Source organism: Cetorhinus maximus, chromosome 25, assembly GCF_964194155.1.
Source record: "Cetorhinus maximus chromosome 25, sCetMax3.hap1.1, whole genome shotgun sequence".
Lineage (NCBI taxonomy): Eukaryota > Metazoa > Chordata > Chondrichthyes > Lamniformes > Cetorhinidae > Cetorhinus > Cetorhinus maximus.
Window position 1 is genome coordinate 27753059 of NC_135903.1, and position 17341 is coordinate 27770399.

The 17341-nt window shown below is 46.2% G+C and overlaps 2 protein-coding genes across 8 annotated transcripts in view; both read left to right on the top strand.

Annotated features, from left to right (window-relative positions):
* Window positions 1–17341, top strand: part of LOC144667987 (MAGUK p55 subfamily member 2-like) — a 645437-nt gene that overhangs the window by 491780 nt on the left and 136316 nt on the right. The gene's annotated exons all lie outside the window — the stretch shown is intronic.
* On the top strand, window positions 423–2072 carry tlcd3bb (TLC domain containing 3Bb). The gene is given in 2 exon segments (XM_078529134.1): window positions 423–743; window positions 1989–2072. Coding segments are annotated over 2 exon segments (405 nt in total).

Here is a 17341-nt window from a genome sequence, read left to right on the forward strand (position 1 = left end):
AAGTAGCGATGAGCATTGGATTAATGAGATCATTTCTTACCACACATGAAGCAGGTAAACAGCCTCTCCCCAATGTGAACTTGCTAGTGTGTCAGTAGGTGGGATGAATTAATTAATTCCTTCCTGCATGTAGAGCTGTTGAACAACCTCTCCTCGGTGTGATTGTGTTGTTGTGTCAGCACTTGGTGCCTACTTTTAAACTGTGAGAAAGCTTCTCTCATAGTCAGAACATTTAAAAGGTCTCTCATCAGTGTAAGCAAATTGATGTGCAGTGAGGTGGGATGACTGATGTGAAAGGGCTTCATAACTGGATGTAATCCGAACAGTAGGTATGGATCTCATTTGAATATCAGATTGAGTATGGTTATCTGGCGCTTCCCAGAGCTGAGATTCACAGAGCAACGCAAGAATTGGAACAAGAGATGTGGAATCTCCTTGCACAGGGCTACCTCTTCGCTTCAGGTTTGTTTATCCTCGCTCTGAGAGTCTTGTAAACAAACTTCAAAACATTAACAGATGAAGACACCATCAATGTCAGACTCATTTCTTCTGTACAAGCTATGATGGCAGTACTCATTGACTATATCATCATTTTCTCTTGCAAGAATATGATGAAAGACAGGCATTGGATTTCTATGAAATATGTGGTGTTTGGGCCACCTTACAATATTTATGCCTTGCTCCTATCTCACTGCTACGAGCACAAGGTGAAACATAAAAATGGGGTTTGCTGGAGACTATCGGTATGGACAATAAATGGCAGTTTATTTCCAGTCAGTTTACGGACTTCCTAGCAAGTTACTGAATGCATTGCCATTTGACATCGGGCTACACCCTGCAATTGAATGGCGGCATTGAAAAATTCAGCAGTCTGAGAGCTGGTATGTCAGAGGGGACAACATTCACACAATCCATTCACATCCTACTTCGCACGTATCGATCTACGCCACACTCTCTGACCGGAAAGACACCAGTCAAACTTACAATAGCTCATAACTTTTGCACACCACTGATCATTCTTAAGCTGTCACCACCAGTCAATGAGAATATCAGAGCGAAAGCGGATGAAATTGCAAAGTAACAAGTTAAAGTGAAAACATAAGCAAAAGGGAACCACAATTTGAAGTTGGAGATTGGGTTCACATTAATGGCCAAATTGTGACTACAATCTTCCATCATCTCTATTAGCTCCAAAGAAGATCAAGATGTACCAATGCTTATCTGCTGGATGACAACACCAAGTGGAATGCGAAACGCTTTATAGTGGGCAGACTAGGGTGTTTTGAGGACTGTGATTATGAGGATATATTTCCTTTTCCAATGAGTGATGTTGATCATTCGCGCCTCATCAAGTTGTTCACACAGAACTATAACCAGAAGTTCATAGGTGTAATCGCAGACCCAAGAGACCTTCATATCTCAACGACTGCTTAGGTGCTTAGAGAAAACAAACAAGTTGGACTCTAAGGCCAGAAATTCCCCCCCCCACCCCGTCAGGGGGGTTGTGTGGGGGTGGGAGGGGGCAGGTGCGAACCCGACCAGCGCCCCCAATCGGGGACGCGCCACCATTTTTCGCAACCCAGTGTGACATCCGCACGGAAGCGCTGTGCTCTCCCTGTGCGGGTGGGGGGGAATGGCAAATGCGGAAATGCGCTCCTTCACGCATGTGCGCGAAGGAGTGCTCTGATCTCCCTGAGACTAAGTGCTGCCTCAGGGAGATAGGTTCCCACAGCGAAGAAGTTATTCTTTCAAAAAATTTCATTTACCATCCATGCCCCCTCATGTGGCAAGTGCCCATGGATGAGGTTTCATGCTTTTTCAAGTGGCCGCTAGCGCTCCCGACCTGCCCGCCAACCTTAAGGTTGGATGGGCAGGTCCACTAATTGCTTTAATTGCTTTTTGAATGTTGACAGTTGGCGGGTGCACAGCTGACTTGGCTGCTTCCCCGCTGACCTGAAAATGCAAATGACATGGGATGACATCGAGAGTTCCAACCGAAGTCATTCCGCGTCATTTTACGCATCAGTGAGCAGGCCCCTCCCCCGGTCGCTGATGGGAAAATTCTTGCCTAAGAAATAAATTGATGTGTACATGTTTGTTGTTTAGGATGATTTAATTTAAAATAGTGTCTTTAGTTAAAGGGGAGTAAATATGTGGTGTTCAATGTTTGATTGATCTGTGTTTGATCATGTTGGTCTGTTGACTGATCTATGTTCACTGTGCTTAATTTCTTAGCTACGGGTGGAACTAGAGAGTTAAGTAACTGACACCATACAGAAAGTTTCAGAACCTGAGCTGAGACTATGGGCAGGATTTTACCATCGACGAGCGGGGCCGTAAAATAATGCGTGATGACTTTGGGCGGAACTCGCGATGTCACCACGCCCCATTAAAATTTTCAGGAAGTTGGGGGCGCAGCAAAATCAGCTGCACGCCCACCGACCTGTCAATGGCCAACTGAGGCCATTGACAGATCAATTAAAGTAATTAGTGGACCTGCCCGTCCAACCTTAAGGCTGGCAGGCAGGCCAGGAGCCCCGGCGGGAAGTAGAAAAAACATGAAACCTCATCCACAGGCGGGATGAGGTTTCATGTAGGGTTTTAAAAATTTTAATAATGTTTTTTTGGAAACTATGAACATGTCCCAACTCATGTGATATTGTCACATGAGGAGATATGTAAGGGAATTTTTTTTTTATTTTCAATATTTTTGAAAGTAGAGGCCATCTCCGTGAGGCAGCACTTAGCCTCAGGGAGATCAGTGCGCTCTTTTGTGCACATGCACAGGGAACGCATAGCACTTCCCTGCTGACATAACACTGGACGGGCCTTAATTGGCCCGCCCATGTAAAATGGTGCTGCGCCTCCAATTGGGGGCGCTGATCGGAAGAGCGCCTGCATGCGCCTGCCCATCAACTTCCCCCCCAACAGGGGGAAAATTCTGCCCCTTGTGTGTAGAAATCCTGTGAGTGAAGATATTTTTAAGTACTGTAAATAAACCTGTTGTGGATTTAGAACTGGTGTCATCTCTACATTGCTCTGAGTTTAACCAGATATATAAGAAAGATAGCAAACCGGCAAATGCATAACACCTGGCACTCAGAAATGCCATGAGAAGAGGACCTTGCGATGGAAGATGGGGAAGGGGAGAAGCCTGAAGCAGGGGAGACACTTCAGCCCCTTCTGGCCCCACAAGGAAAACCAAAAATGAAGAGAATGTTTTGGACCTCTTATAGCATCAACTCCTGTTCTTGTTTGGTTGGCTTGGCCGGTAATTCTCTCCATGTAGGCTTCTGGTTAAAATAGCAGTCAGGACCCGATGGTGCCATTGGATTCCAATCTGCATATTAAGTACCTAACCTGTGCTTGGCAGGCGTCGGCCTCACCAACTCAGAGGCAGATGTTAAATCAAAGTCTGCAGGAAGAGAGTGGGGTCCCGGTCAATAAATTACATGGGTGACTTCAGAAGCCTGACTGCCTGTGTTCCAGTCGGCAGACAGAATGAAAAATGCCCCCTTGTTGTTAATATTGAAAATCTCTGAGAACTTACTCTGCAGGTAGGACAGTTGTACCTGAATAATTTATCAAATCATCTCTTGTGTTGACTGGGAAAAGAGGCAGATGACATGTTCTGTGCAAAAGAGACATTGGAAATATCCGCAATGATGGGTGAATCCGAAACATGCAGGGTGGAATTGCAGTGGAATCCATGTGGAAGAATTCAGAGCCGGAGACGGTTGCTGAAGGAAGAACATATTAATGAAACGTCACAGACCTGAAACACTGACTCTGTTTCTTTCTCCACAGATGCTGCCATACTTGCAAAGTCTTTGCAGCACTTTTTCTGTTTTTATTTCAGGTTCCCAGCATCTGTAGTATTTTCCCTGTGACATTACTATTCCTTTGATCACTGCTAAGTTCTCCGGGAGAACGGTTCTATACTAATGCAGCCTGTAGAAAGTGGAACTAAGTCCAACATGGTTCCTGAATGCATTCAGATTTTCCTGAACCGGCCAAGGATAGTCATCAGTTACCAAATTGCTACATTGCAAGCAAGCAAAGTGACAGGAAACATCTGGACCTGCTTCAGAAAAAAACACAGCTATTCAGTAGGAAAAATCCAAATGTAAGGGGAATAAATCCAATGTAATAAAATATTTTAAGGAAATTGCCATTAGATTTTTCTTCATGTGATATATCTGTATAGCAGCATGGAGACCACCCTCATACTGCAGATGCCACTTGGCTACAGATGCAAAGCAATTTAGTTTTCCAGTAAAAGCACCTGGATTTATGAATGGGGAAAGAAACCAGATATTTACAGCCTGGCATCTATCTCGAGAAATAATTATCCTCGAATTGACAATTGTACCTATTTATAGATATTAGATCTTGTGGCCTTAGGAAAAAACAGAACTAACTTTAGCAGTATATTGTAATACTCCTATATGAAGCAGCATGTCCTCTTGGCTTACCGTGAACAATTTGCTGGCATATATTTGGAAATACATACACTGCATATCTGTGCAGTTCTAAAAAAAAATTACAAAGTGTGAGAGGTTGTATGTTTTGATATTTGAGTTCTGACTGGAAATGAGATAAAACTCACAAAAGTCTCCATTGGATACTTGAATAGAAGAACTGTAATGTTCTGGTTTACTTTCTTTTTCAGAACAGAAAGACAGAAGAAAGGGGTTGGAAAAGTTACGGTTTTGTTTACTCTTAATTTAGCCTTTCTAACAGTATTATAAACAGGAGATTTGTTTTAGTAACGGTTTTGAGAGCGAGTAGACAGGAAACATGAAACATAGCCTTGCAGCTTTGATTAGTATGGCACTATATTCACGGCATCTTTCAAATCCTACTACGGCTTCTATAAAGCAACATCAAACAATCTCAATGTATGTGGAATGTTTGCTTTGAGGGTTTGTGCTGTGACCATTCAAATGTCAAAGGAACATTATTGGTAAATCTCCAGACAACAGTGCATTACAATATTATAATTAATGCTCCCGTTATTCACAGTCTGTTTTAACGTTCATATTTAAACTGGTTCATTGTTGCAACTGTGAGTCTGACCACGAATAAGGGATTAATGGGTCAGAAGGTGAGAACCTTTTAAATATATGTATTGACAATTTTTATAAATTTATTAATCCTGAACCCTCAGTCAACACCATGCATTGTTTTCTAATTAAAATGTAACTTTTCCAACCCCTTTCTTCTGTCTTTCTGTTCTGAAAAGTACAATTGTCAGTTGCTTTAAAATCTTGAGGTAGATTTTGCTTTTGGTTGCACTTGGAAACATGAAATAAAAATGTTGCATCCCCATCTGCTTCTCTTGGGTTTCCAAGGCTTCCTCTAAACTGGTGATATGATCCCCATAGGAATCCATAAACCAAAATAACCAAATTTACCCAACTACCACCAAATACATAAGTTCAAGGTGAGGGGCAGGAGGTTTAGGGGGGTGGATGTGAGGAAAAACTTTTTTATCCAGAGGGTGGTGACGGTCTGGAATGCATTGCCTGGGAGGGTGGTGGAGGCAGGTTGCCTCACATCCTTTAAAAAGTACCTGGATGAGCAGTTGGGACATCATAACATTCAAGGCTATGGGCCAAGTGCTGGTAAATGGGATTAGGTAGGTAGGTCAGGGGTTTCTCACGTGTCGGTGTAGACTCAATGGGCCGAGGGGCTTCTTCTGCACTGTGTGATTCTGTGAAATGAAGAAATTTACCAATCGAGGGGCAGAATCACCCCAGATTTGCATTAGGTGCGGTAGCAGGCATGAGAAAGGTTGTTTTACTCACCGGTCACAATGACGGGTTTATGCACCATATCGTCCCATTCCCAGCGCGTCCCGCCTCATTAATAATGCATTCACGGGAGACACTCCGGATCGCTGGCTGGGCGGCCCCTGATTCGCCCAGCCCACCGTCACCTCAGGCCTTCACTAATCCGGGCGCCATATTTAAAGGGTGCCCCTGCACAGAGCTAGCAGTCTCTAAGGAATCAAAAAGCTGCCGCAAAGTCATGGCTGCCAAAGGCAGGAACTGTGCTGCCCTCAACTTTAGTGACGTCTCCCTCAGGGGCCTACTGGACGGCAGTGGAGGCCCGCCGTGAAGTTCTCTACCCCCGCTCTGGGCGAACACGAGCAAGCAAGGTCACCAATCCAGCTTGGGAGATGGTGGCAGCAGTGGTCAGTGCCAATGCCCTGCAAAACAGGACAGCTACCCAGTGCCAAAAGAGGATGAATGATCTCCTCCATTCTGCCAGGGTAAGTTTACTTCTCTTTACACTCTCAACTCCCACATTCACAAACCCATCACACATCCACAGGGATCTCACTCACTGCCAGTTCAATGAACATCACCATTCATCTGCCCTGCAGATCGTATCCTCATCCCATCCATGACACCACTCAGCACCCACACATACCAGGCATCCTTCTCATCTGGCCCGGCAGCCGTCCTTCTTATACTCTCTCTATCTGTATTCAGGCAGGACAAGCTGAGACACAACAAAAAGGAGAGGTGGCAGACTGGTGGAGGAATGCCCGACATCAAGGTACTCACAGGGCTGGATTTTACTGTTGGCGAGAGGGGGCGGGACCCGCTCACCAACACGTAAAATGACACGTGGTGACGTTGGACAGAACTCCCAACATCACCCCACCCCATTTAAATTTTCAGGAAGGTGGGGGCGCAGCAAAATCAGCTGTGCGCCCGCTGACCTGTCAATGGCCAACTGAGGCCATCGACAGGGTCAATTAAAGTAATCAGGAGCCCCGGCACGAATAAGAACAGCATGAAACCTCATCCACGGGTGGGAAGAGGTTTCATGTAGGGTTTTAAAAATTTGAATAAAGTTTTTTTGGAAATTATAACATGTCCCAACTCATGTGACATTGTCACATGAGAGGACATGTTAGGGAAATTTTATTTTTCTATTTTGAGCTTTTTCACATTTAGAGCTGATCTCCCTGAGGCTGCACTTAGCCTCAGGGAGATGAGTGCGCTCTTTCGTGCACATGTGCGAAAGAGTGCACTCTCGGTTTTAGGAATACCCCCTTCCTGCACAGGGATTCCCTGCGGATGTCACGCTGGGTGGGCCATAATTGGCCCGCCCACATAAAATGGTGCCGTGCCTCCCGAGTCATCCAGATGTTCCTGTGCTGACAGTGAGGTCGGCAGTGTTTAACCAAGTGAGGATCCAGCAGTACAACATTCATCAGATAACCATGCTGTGAGTGAGTTCCCCTGTTTTACAGTCCCCTGCTATGGACTAATTATCTCTCCATGCTTCGCAGGCATATCTGGGAAGCAGCCGAGGGGGTCAATGAGCCAGGCCCTCAACTCATGCCCCAAAGACCTCTGAAGAAGAATCTGATGACACCCTAATTGAAGACATATCACAGCGCTCACCCACACCCTCCACAAGTACGGAGACACATACCTCGTGGGACCTAGTTCTAGAGTAGCCTCGGGGGTCACAATCTGGCGAGCACATCGCATTGTGGCAAGAACCTCCCAGGTTTCCAGCACTTGGAGCACTGTTGGAGGACAGAAATCTGAGTCAGATGAGGAGCCTCTGGACTCTGTCATACCTCAGTTGCTGGAGCTGCAAAGGCAAGCTCAGGAACATCAGGAAGGAAGATCCACTGCATTCCCCAGATTGCAACGGAGGAGCCAACACACTGAGGTCAATACTGGTACGATGGTGGCTGCCATGGAGACCTTGGTCCAGGTCCAGGTCGATCCTGTGCTGCAGCACGCACTGAACTCCACCACTGACTCCATAGTTGGCCTCCAACAGTGTCAATGCGAGAGGAGTGCAGGGCAGCTCGATCTCACTCCAGCTTCCCCTTCTCAAGGAGTCAGACAGGGGGCCATTGGGTATCCATAAGGAGGAGGACCAGCAGATAGATCGACAACCCGGGGTCATCCACCCAGGTGACTCCAGGAATGTCCAGCCGATCCAAATCCCCTCTTCCTGTGACCCCCCGCGGCTCCAGCTCATCACAGGACCCCAAAAACAGGCTGGGGCCTTCCATTTCTCGGCCCTCCAGAAGATGCCCACGAACGTCATCACAGACAGGGCACAGCAGTAAGCAGGCTGCCTCCAACTCCCCTGTGGATGTCGGGGGAGCACTAAGATGTTGGTGCTCCCCCAACAGGGTTGGAAAGGTGAAGAAGATGTATTTGCATGGCCTGGACATGGGTGTTAATGACTTGTACATACTGTTCAATATTGTAAATTAATTCCCAAAAATGTATCCTTGCCTATGGCTCCTTGTTCTGATGAGCAGTGTTCATGTCACTCAGATGTGAAAGCGTGGTTCCTGCACAAGATAAAGGCAGGTGTCCCAGTCCAGGGCTTCTTCCCTGTAACCTTCAGACCAAAGTGATGGTCCAGCTTCACAGTCACTGGAAATATTACTGATGCCTGCATTTCAACAGTGCTTGTCATTGTTGCCAGAATGTCGTAGGCAGGCGCCACAGAGTTCCATCATTCTCTCTGTATGCTCACAGCACCTTTGAGCTGGGACTAGTCCCCCATCTCTTAAGCATCTGTGACCGGTGACGCTGTGGTACTGAAGGGCTCAGGTGTTGAAAGCTGACAAAGGATCAGGTGCATTTAAAGTTTCACATCTGTGCCTCTACGATATGACCCTGATCACAGAATGCAAGTGAGCTGCCCACAGCCAGACAGGAGTCAGGCATTCACAAAGGTTATGTGAAGATCTATGGAGCGTCCTCAATGCATTTCATCATCATCCTCCGGGAATCTAGCAACTATTAGGGCCTCCGCTGTGTCTCCATAACATGAGCCTGAGCACTGAGGGTATGTGCACTGCAATCAGCCACACAGGAGTCCAATGTTCACCGATGCAAGTTGAGGATGTCAGGCCTGTCTTCACTGCATCTCGTCATCATCCTCCATGAATCTTTTATGTCTTGGGTAAACGAGTTTATTGGCCAGCTGAACTCTAACTGTACGCCTTTCTATGTTCTCATCAATTGCTGCTTGCAATCAATAACGGGGAGAGACTGATGTAAGAATAAACAGTGATGGATTATTGAGACATAGGGCAGAGCACTAGATCATACGTGCTCACTCAGAAACCTCCAGAACTGGACTTCCAGTTCCCATTCGCCCACGCTGTACAGTGATTCGTCAGTGCTGTCACATGATCAGTACACTTACATTCTCTGAAAGGGACAGGGTACCTCATTTTACCAGAGCCCTCCCCTTTACTTAAAAGTACAGCTAACAAGTTTAAAATACATTAACTATTTACACAACAACTATTTACAGATCAAGTCTCTCATGAGACTTTCTCAGACGTGTTGAGCATCGCAGTTCAACAACCTAGGCTGCTTTTCCCGAGACCTCCTTTTCAGGGGACAGTTGTCCACTGGGTTCCTCGATGGGAATTGGCAGGTTTGGCTCCCGACCCTTTCAGGTCCCACAGGCCCCACCGGTGCTTCCAAATTGTGTGACCCGTCCTCTACATGCAGCACAAAACTCAAGCGAAGATGAAGACTGCGTTTCTTGTTGTGGGACTGGCGTTCTTTGGCAGAGGTGATCCGCGTGTCATCTAATTATTCGGCTGCTTACCGATACATTATAGGAGAGGTGTCCAATTACTGCACTCACCTCACCTAACAGCCAATTGGGCCCATCTCCAAAGTTCTTCACGAGGACCGGATCTCCCACCGTGAAAGTTCTTTCGTGACCATGACCATCATGCCTGGTCTTCTGCACCTCTTGGCTTATCTCCGCCCTCCCCTCTAAATTTGGCCGGATAAGTGTCAGACGGGTGCAGAGAGTCTTTTCATTAGTAGTTCTGCAGGGGCAATGACAGTCGTCATGTGTGGCATGGTCCAGTATGTTAACAGGAACCGGTACAATCTCCTGCTGATGGAATCCCCTTCCATCTTTTTCATCCTGGATTTAAAGGTTTGGACTGTCCGCTCAGCCATGCCGTTCGATGCTGGGTGGTAGGGTGAGGTTTTGATGTGGGTAATGCTGTTAAGGATCAGGAACCTGTGGAACTCCCCGCTGGTAAAAGCGGTCCCGTTGTCAGACACGAAGACCCATGGCAACCAATGCACGACAAAACTCTGCCGCAAACGGTCTATGGTGACAGCGCACGTGGGCGACTGGACTTCGTAGACATCCATCCATTTTGAGTGGGAGTCAATCAGTAAAAGAACCATTGTGCCCAAGACGGGTCCCACGCAATCGATGTGGAGGCACACCCATGGCCGCCCAGGCCATTCCCATGGGTGCGATGGAGCTAAGGGGAGAACTTTTGCACCTGCTGGCATTGAGGACAGCTTTTGACCAGGGTTTCTATAATCAACTCCATGCCTGGTCACCACAAATAGCTGCGTACGAGCATCTTCATTCTGCTAATGCCCAGATGAGCGCTATTTAACTCGGCTAATAACGGCCTTCACCTATTCAGGGGCACGATAACCCTTGCTCCCCAGAGTAATATACCGTCCTGGCAGGCGAGTTCATATTTGCGATCAGAATAGGGCTTCATCTCCTCAGATTTAGATCCACCTGCCCAACCACTCAAGACCTGCTCCCGGACGTTAGACAATAGTGGGTCCCGACTTGTCCACTCACAGATTTGTCTGGTCTGAACAGGGGAGGAATCCAGAAAATTTAGCACTAAGACCAGTTCCTGGGGAATTGGAGCCTCCCTGTTATTAGCTGGTAGAGGAAGGTGGTTTAGTGCGTCAGCATGTGCGATTTGAGTTCCTGAACGGTGAACAAAAGTGTATTTGTAGGCGGCTAATATTAGTGCCCATCTCTGGATTCGAGCCGATACAATAGATGGTATCACTTTATCTTCTGCAAATAATCCCAGTAGGGGCTTGTGGTTGGTTATAATATGGAAATGGCGACTGTGGAGATATTGATGAAACTTCCAGATGCCGAACACAATAGATAAACCTTCTGTCTTTTCTCCACAGATGCTGTCAGACCTGCTGAGTTTTTCCAGCAGCTTTTGTTTCTGTTTCAGATTTCCAGCATCTGAAAAGCCCTCCTTTTCAATCTGGGAATATCGTCACTCTGCGACACTGAGATGTATAACCAATAGGTCATTCAGAGCCATCTGCCATCCGATGTGAAAGGACAGTCCCTGTTCCAAAAGGGGACACGACACATGTTAAAATTAATTCCTTCTTGGGGTCAAAGTGGACCAACAAGGCCGATGATCTTAACAATCGCTTCACTCTCAGGAAGGGATCCTGGTGCAGGGTTTACCAACTCCATTTCTGGTTCTTCTTAAGCAGGCCGTGCAATGGGGCCAGCATAGTCGAAAGGTTTGGGAGGAATCAGCCGTAGTAGTGTACCATGCCTAAGAAGGCCTTAAGCTCTGTTGTATTTCTCGGGGCAGGTGCCTCGCGAATGGCCTGGACTTTTTCTTCCACAGGATGCAGGCCCTGCGCATCAACCTTGTGGCCCAAGTAAACTACCTCCTTAGCTTGGAACAGACACTTCTCTCATTTGAAATGTACGCCTGCTTGTGCGAAGGGTTTGAGCACCTCTTCTAGATTTGCTAAGTGTTCATCGTCGGTCAGTCCCATGAGCAATACTTCATCTAAGTAAATGATAACATGGGACAATCCTTGGAGCAAGTTTTCCATCGTTCTTTGTAAAATAGCACACGCTGAGGAGACCCCAAAGGGTAGACGTGTGTATTGATACAATCCTCGGTGCGTATTAATGGTGACGAATTCCCTAGAGTCCTTTTCCAACTCTACCTGCTGGTAGGCATGGCTCATGTTTAATTCCGAATATGTGATGCCCCCTGCCAACTTCAAATACAATTCCTCAATCTTGGGTATCGGGTGTCTATCAAGTTTGGCTACCTTAGTGACAGTTAGTTTATTAGTCACCGCATAAACGCACGCTTTGGTCCGGCTTCAGTACAGGTACAATGGGTACTGCCCACTCAGAAAACTGCACTGGTTGTAGGTTGCCCAATTTTCCAGCCTGTCCAGTTCGATTTCAACCTTGTCCTGTAGAGCATAATGGACTGGTCTGGCTCTTATAAATCTGGGGGTTGTGTCTGGGTCGAAATGGATCCTGGCCTGTAGCCCTCAAATCCTTCCTAACTCATCGTTGAAAATGGAAGAATACTTTTGCAACAATTCCTGTAAGCTTTTCATTGTAATTTGAAAAATTTCAGCCCATTTCAATCAAATATTTTCAAGCCTGTTGCGGGCCTATTAAGCTGGGGCCCTCTCCAGCTACCACCAACAAGGGCAGCCTTTCAGGTTGATCTCCATACGTTGCCGAGATTTGACATAACCTTTTCAGTCATTTCTTTGCCCGTGTTTGTCCTCAGCTTTGTGTTCGAAACTTCTAACTTCAAAGGATGGGTTTACTCAGATATCTAAATGTATGCTCTCCAATGACGGACATTGATGCTTCCATATCAACTTCCAACTTAATGGGTTGACCGTCAACTGTAATAACTACTCAGATTGGCTCGGTTCTGCCCACTTTGAGGTTATATAATGAATGGATGTCTGATTCTATTTCTTCCGGCTCTTCCATGAGACATATTGCACGATTTTTCCTTCTTCCTTTATAGTGCTGTATTAGCCTTTCTCTGCAGTGCCTCATTACATGGCCATAGTGGTGGCAGAGAAAGCACTCAACTTGTTTGGGTTGTCGCTCACTCACTGGAGGCCTGGGTGTATTTCTCTCATTCATTTTGTGAGTTTTCACAGCAGTACCGTTGTTTATCAATGGTCTGGAGCTAGAGAGCGTTTCCTGTCTTTCCGCGGAGTCTGAAATTTTCGCGCCTGTTGTTGCCGGATTGTCCCGCTCGACCAGATGGACAGCGCCATTTGGTGTATCTTATATAATTTTAGAATTTCTAACAGCACTCTCCATCGTGCTAGTTAATTCTAATGCCTTACTGAAGTCTAGACAAGGTTCGGCTAGCAAATGCCTTTGGATAGTATCATCTTGCATATCAGCCGGTCTCTCGACATATCACTAATGGGCGTTCCAAATTCACAATGCTTAGTTAGTGCTTTTAAAACGGGTACATAGTCAGCTATTGTCTCCTCTGGAGACTTGTTCCTTGAATTGAACTTGAAGCGCTGCACAGTAACTGAGGGCTTTGGTCTCGGGTGGCTCTGTACAATTTTTATTAGCTCATCGAAAGTCTTCAAGTCTGGGGCGCTAGGTGACATAAGGCTGCAGATCAGCTCGTATGTTTTGCTAAGGACAAAAGAATCGCTCTCTTCTTCTCCTGCCCCATGATGTCATTAGCAGTGAAAAAGAATGCTGGGTGTTCGACATACTGAGACCAGTCACCTGGAATGGGGTTGAATGGATTTTCATGCCCAAACTGCGGCATTGTGAACGACTGCAAGGAGACTGCACTTCCGATAGACTTTCCAGGTAATGACGAATTTAGGTGTTTGGCTTCCTGCGGAGTTGCCCTCTCTCTGGGGCCTCATGTAATTTTCAGTCCATAGCCATTTTTCACGTGTTGCCCCTTTTAACTGTACTGCCGCTTTAAGAGCAGTCACTGTTTTTTTTTAAACTCTGTCTCTGCAGCTGTCGGCTTTTCTCTGTTGGGTTTCGCTCTCTTTGAGTTTACGCGGGATCCCCACCATCGCAATTCTGCAGGGTTTTTAAAAAAATTTTAAACTGCAGCATTGATTTCTGTTCCGATTGCCGGCTGTCGTCTATTTTACAAGGCAAGTACCCTTTCCAATGCTTTGCTCACTCGTCTTGAAATTTATTTTGTTTTGTTCTTTATCTTCATTGCCACTTCTATGTCTTGGGTAAATGAATTCATTGGCCAACCGAATTCTAATTGCACGTCTTCCTATGTTCTCCTCAATTGCTGCTTGCAATCAATAATGGGGAGAGACTGATGTAATAATGAACAGTGATGGTTTATTGAGACATAGGGTAGAACACCAGATCATATGTGCTCACTCAGCAACCTCCAGAACTAGACCTATAGTTCCCAGTTGCCCGTGCTGTACAGTGATTCGTCAGAGCTGTCGCATGATCAGTACACTTGCATTCTCTTAAAGGGACAGGGTACTTCACTTTACCACAGAATTTTGCGGCTATGAGGGCATCACGAGCACGTCTGGCCAATGTGCTGGCCTCATCACCGGCATCCTCGCCTTCGAGGACCTCATCACCCTCATCCCCTTTGATGTCCTCCTCATCGGAGGAGACCTCCAGCTCTTCCATCTCATCTTCAGCCAGGTCCTACCCCCATTGTAGTGCCAGGTTGTGGAGCATGCAGCAAGCGATGATCACAGATTCTGTGATGATGATGTGCGACCTCGGTGGACTGCATTGCAGTGCTCCAAGGGACCTGTCAAGACACCGGAACTTCATTTTCAAAATGCCTGTTGTTTGCTCTGCCAAAGACCTGGTCGCAGCATGAGCCTCGCTCTACCATCGCTCTGCTGAAGTCTGAGGCTGCTGTATGGGCATCATCAGTCAGGTCCTCTGTGGGTAGTCCTTGTCCCTGAGGAGCCAATCCTGCAGCCTCTTTGGACCCTAGACAATGTCAGGGATCTGAGACCTGCTGAAGGATCATGGACACTCCCTGGGAATCGTGCGCAGACCTGTAGGATGTGTTTGTGGTGGTCGCACATTCAGCGAGTGGAAGCCCTTGCAGTTGCCGTAGTTGACTGCTTGTTGCCACGGAGATCTAAGTGCCACGAGAGTACAGTCGATGGCACCCTGCACCTTTGGAAAACCAGAGATCTGCACAAATCCCAGTGCTCTTACTTCCTGGCTTTCCCGATTCCGGGCAAAATGCAGAAAGTTCTGTGCCTTTGCAAAGATGATGTCTGTGACCTCCTGGATACACTTGTGCATGGAGGCTTGTGAGACGTCACAAATCACCTGTGGAGCCCTGGAAGGAGCCACTGGCATAAAAACTGAGTGCCGTGGTCACTTTCACGGCCACTGGCAGTGGATGCCCTCCATGTCCCCATGGCGTCAAATCCTGCAGCAGGTGGCATATATGACCGACCAGTTCCCTGGTCTGAATGGTCTCAGCTGCAGAGGAATGCTCACCTTTGACAAGCTTTTCAAAGTGTGTGGCCATTTCCATCACGGCCCTCCAGCCTGTCCTTGTGTACTTCCTTCTGTCTATGCTGCTCTTGCTTTCATACCGCACAAAGGCAGCTGGTTAAAGGCGACTTGCCTGTGCGCCCTACGAATGCGTGGCACCTCTTCCTTGATGTCCTACGGGCAATGCTCGCAAGCCCTGTGTAAGGTCATGTGCACTCACCTCCGAGTTCCCCTCGAAGTTCAGGTTGCTAGGTGCATGTTGTTTCTGTGCAGTTGTGAAACACGTCAGCATGCAATTACATTGACGTGCCCGGATGATCCAGCATGGGGGTTGCTTCTGGCGAGCAGGGCTTATAATGAGATGTCAAATTATTTAAATTAAGTTCCCGATATGCAGCGATGGGAAACGCAGCCTGCCATTGACGGGTGGAGTGGACAATTGCAAACTGCAGTGTGAAATCAATTTTTGGCCTTCTTACTATATTGTTCCCCCTCCCCCCCCTGCCCTCCATGACACCCGATGCTGACAGGACTGCACTATTCCACCCAAGACTTCACTTTTTGTGACTTTTACTTTAACATGAATCAGAGTCAACATAAATTAAACATGAATTAATAGGCTGATGATATTTCACTCAAAGAGATTAATTTCACTTTAAATAGTCACTACAACAAAGGTACGCCTCACAAAATTACAAGCATTCGCATCACTCTCTGCACAAATGTGGCACCGCATCTCACAGCCTTTCCAACTTAGGTACATAGGATCTCTCATTTTTCCCACTCAATGGGTTTGGTGCCTGAGTTACCTGCAACAGTGGTCTACTACATTTGAGTTTCCAGAGCCAGTTGTTACTTCCTGCACACTCCTGGCACGGCACACTCCTGAAGAACCTCCTTCGTTAGGTTCACGAAAGTTTCGATGGCACAGATTCCCCGGAGACTCCTTTTTCCAACTCTTTTAATAAGCCTTGTTAAACGGTCCGGTCAGCTCTGGCAAAACTAAGCAGTAGCAGTAGAATTCTCCAATTCACAATCCCTGCTCTAAACCTGTCTTCAGCTTTCTGTCCTTTTTAACTCTACTACACACACAGCTCCTCGTAAATGTACCTCTGTTCTCTCCTTACTGCAGAACTGAACTGATACAATCTCCATATTTTAACTTCTTTTCTGTGGGCACTGCTTCCAGGTCAAGAGTCGCTAGGTCACATGAACCAGTTTTTCTTCTAATCCAAAAAGTACAATTGATCCCTTTACAAGTGATGCAAACTCTTAAAAGTTCTTTTCCAGCATTTTAATAAACAATTATAGATTCTCCGAACATTTTGAAGTAATTACAAATTTTCTTTGCTGTTACTGCTTCTGGATCAAAGGTCATAAACACTGATCTTGCACTTGGAGTAGGGACTAACTGAACGTAACACTGTGGATTAGGTGGGAGAGGGGTGTTCTTAGCTTCTTGCCTCAATTTTGTCCTCCTATGACAATAGGACACTCAAGAATGAGTGCCTCAAGAAATCTGAGTGGTGTTTGTGTGAAGACCCTCTGCATTCTGGAGAGTTTCAGAAGCTCCTTACTTTCTTGTTGGTTATGTGTTAACTCCGATATGAGCTATAGCTTTAATTGGCATAAAAAATAAATGTTTTCCAGCTGGTAGTCATGCTAGCTGCATTTCCTTGCTGCCCACGTGTCTCCAACATTTAGGTTAAATGGGCTTTCTAACACTAGTTTCCTGTTTTGCTTTAAGAGGTGCAGTTAAAGTGGTCCAACGAAAATAAGCCAATGCAGAAGATGCAGCTTCTAACATTTTGTGTGACATTTACCTTTATTTTGTTCGATGTTTTCCTGGAACTAACAAGGAGATGGCTCTTTTTAAGCCTCCAGTACTTTGCAAGGCGGTTCCTTACCTACCCATAGATTTATTTTCAGTACACCAAAAATGTGTTTTAGTATTCATTTTCAAGGTGCTAAAACTGCATGATGCCACACAAGAAGCTAATTATTTCACACCATGATGCATAGCACAGTATAGTGCTTATGAAAGTTCATGTGTTTAAACAAAGATGATAACATACATTTTTGGGAACATTAAACTGCCATTAAACCATCAATTCTGGACCTGTGAAGCACAATAACTGTTCCATTGAGGAACAGCAAGTTGAAGATATGGAGTTGAGAAATTTGTTGTAATCCCATAGCGAGTATTATGCCATGTGCTGAATTCCAAACTACTGTTAGGGCAACAAAA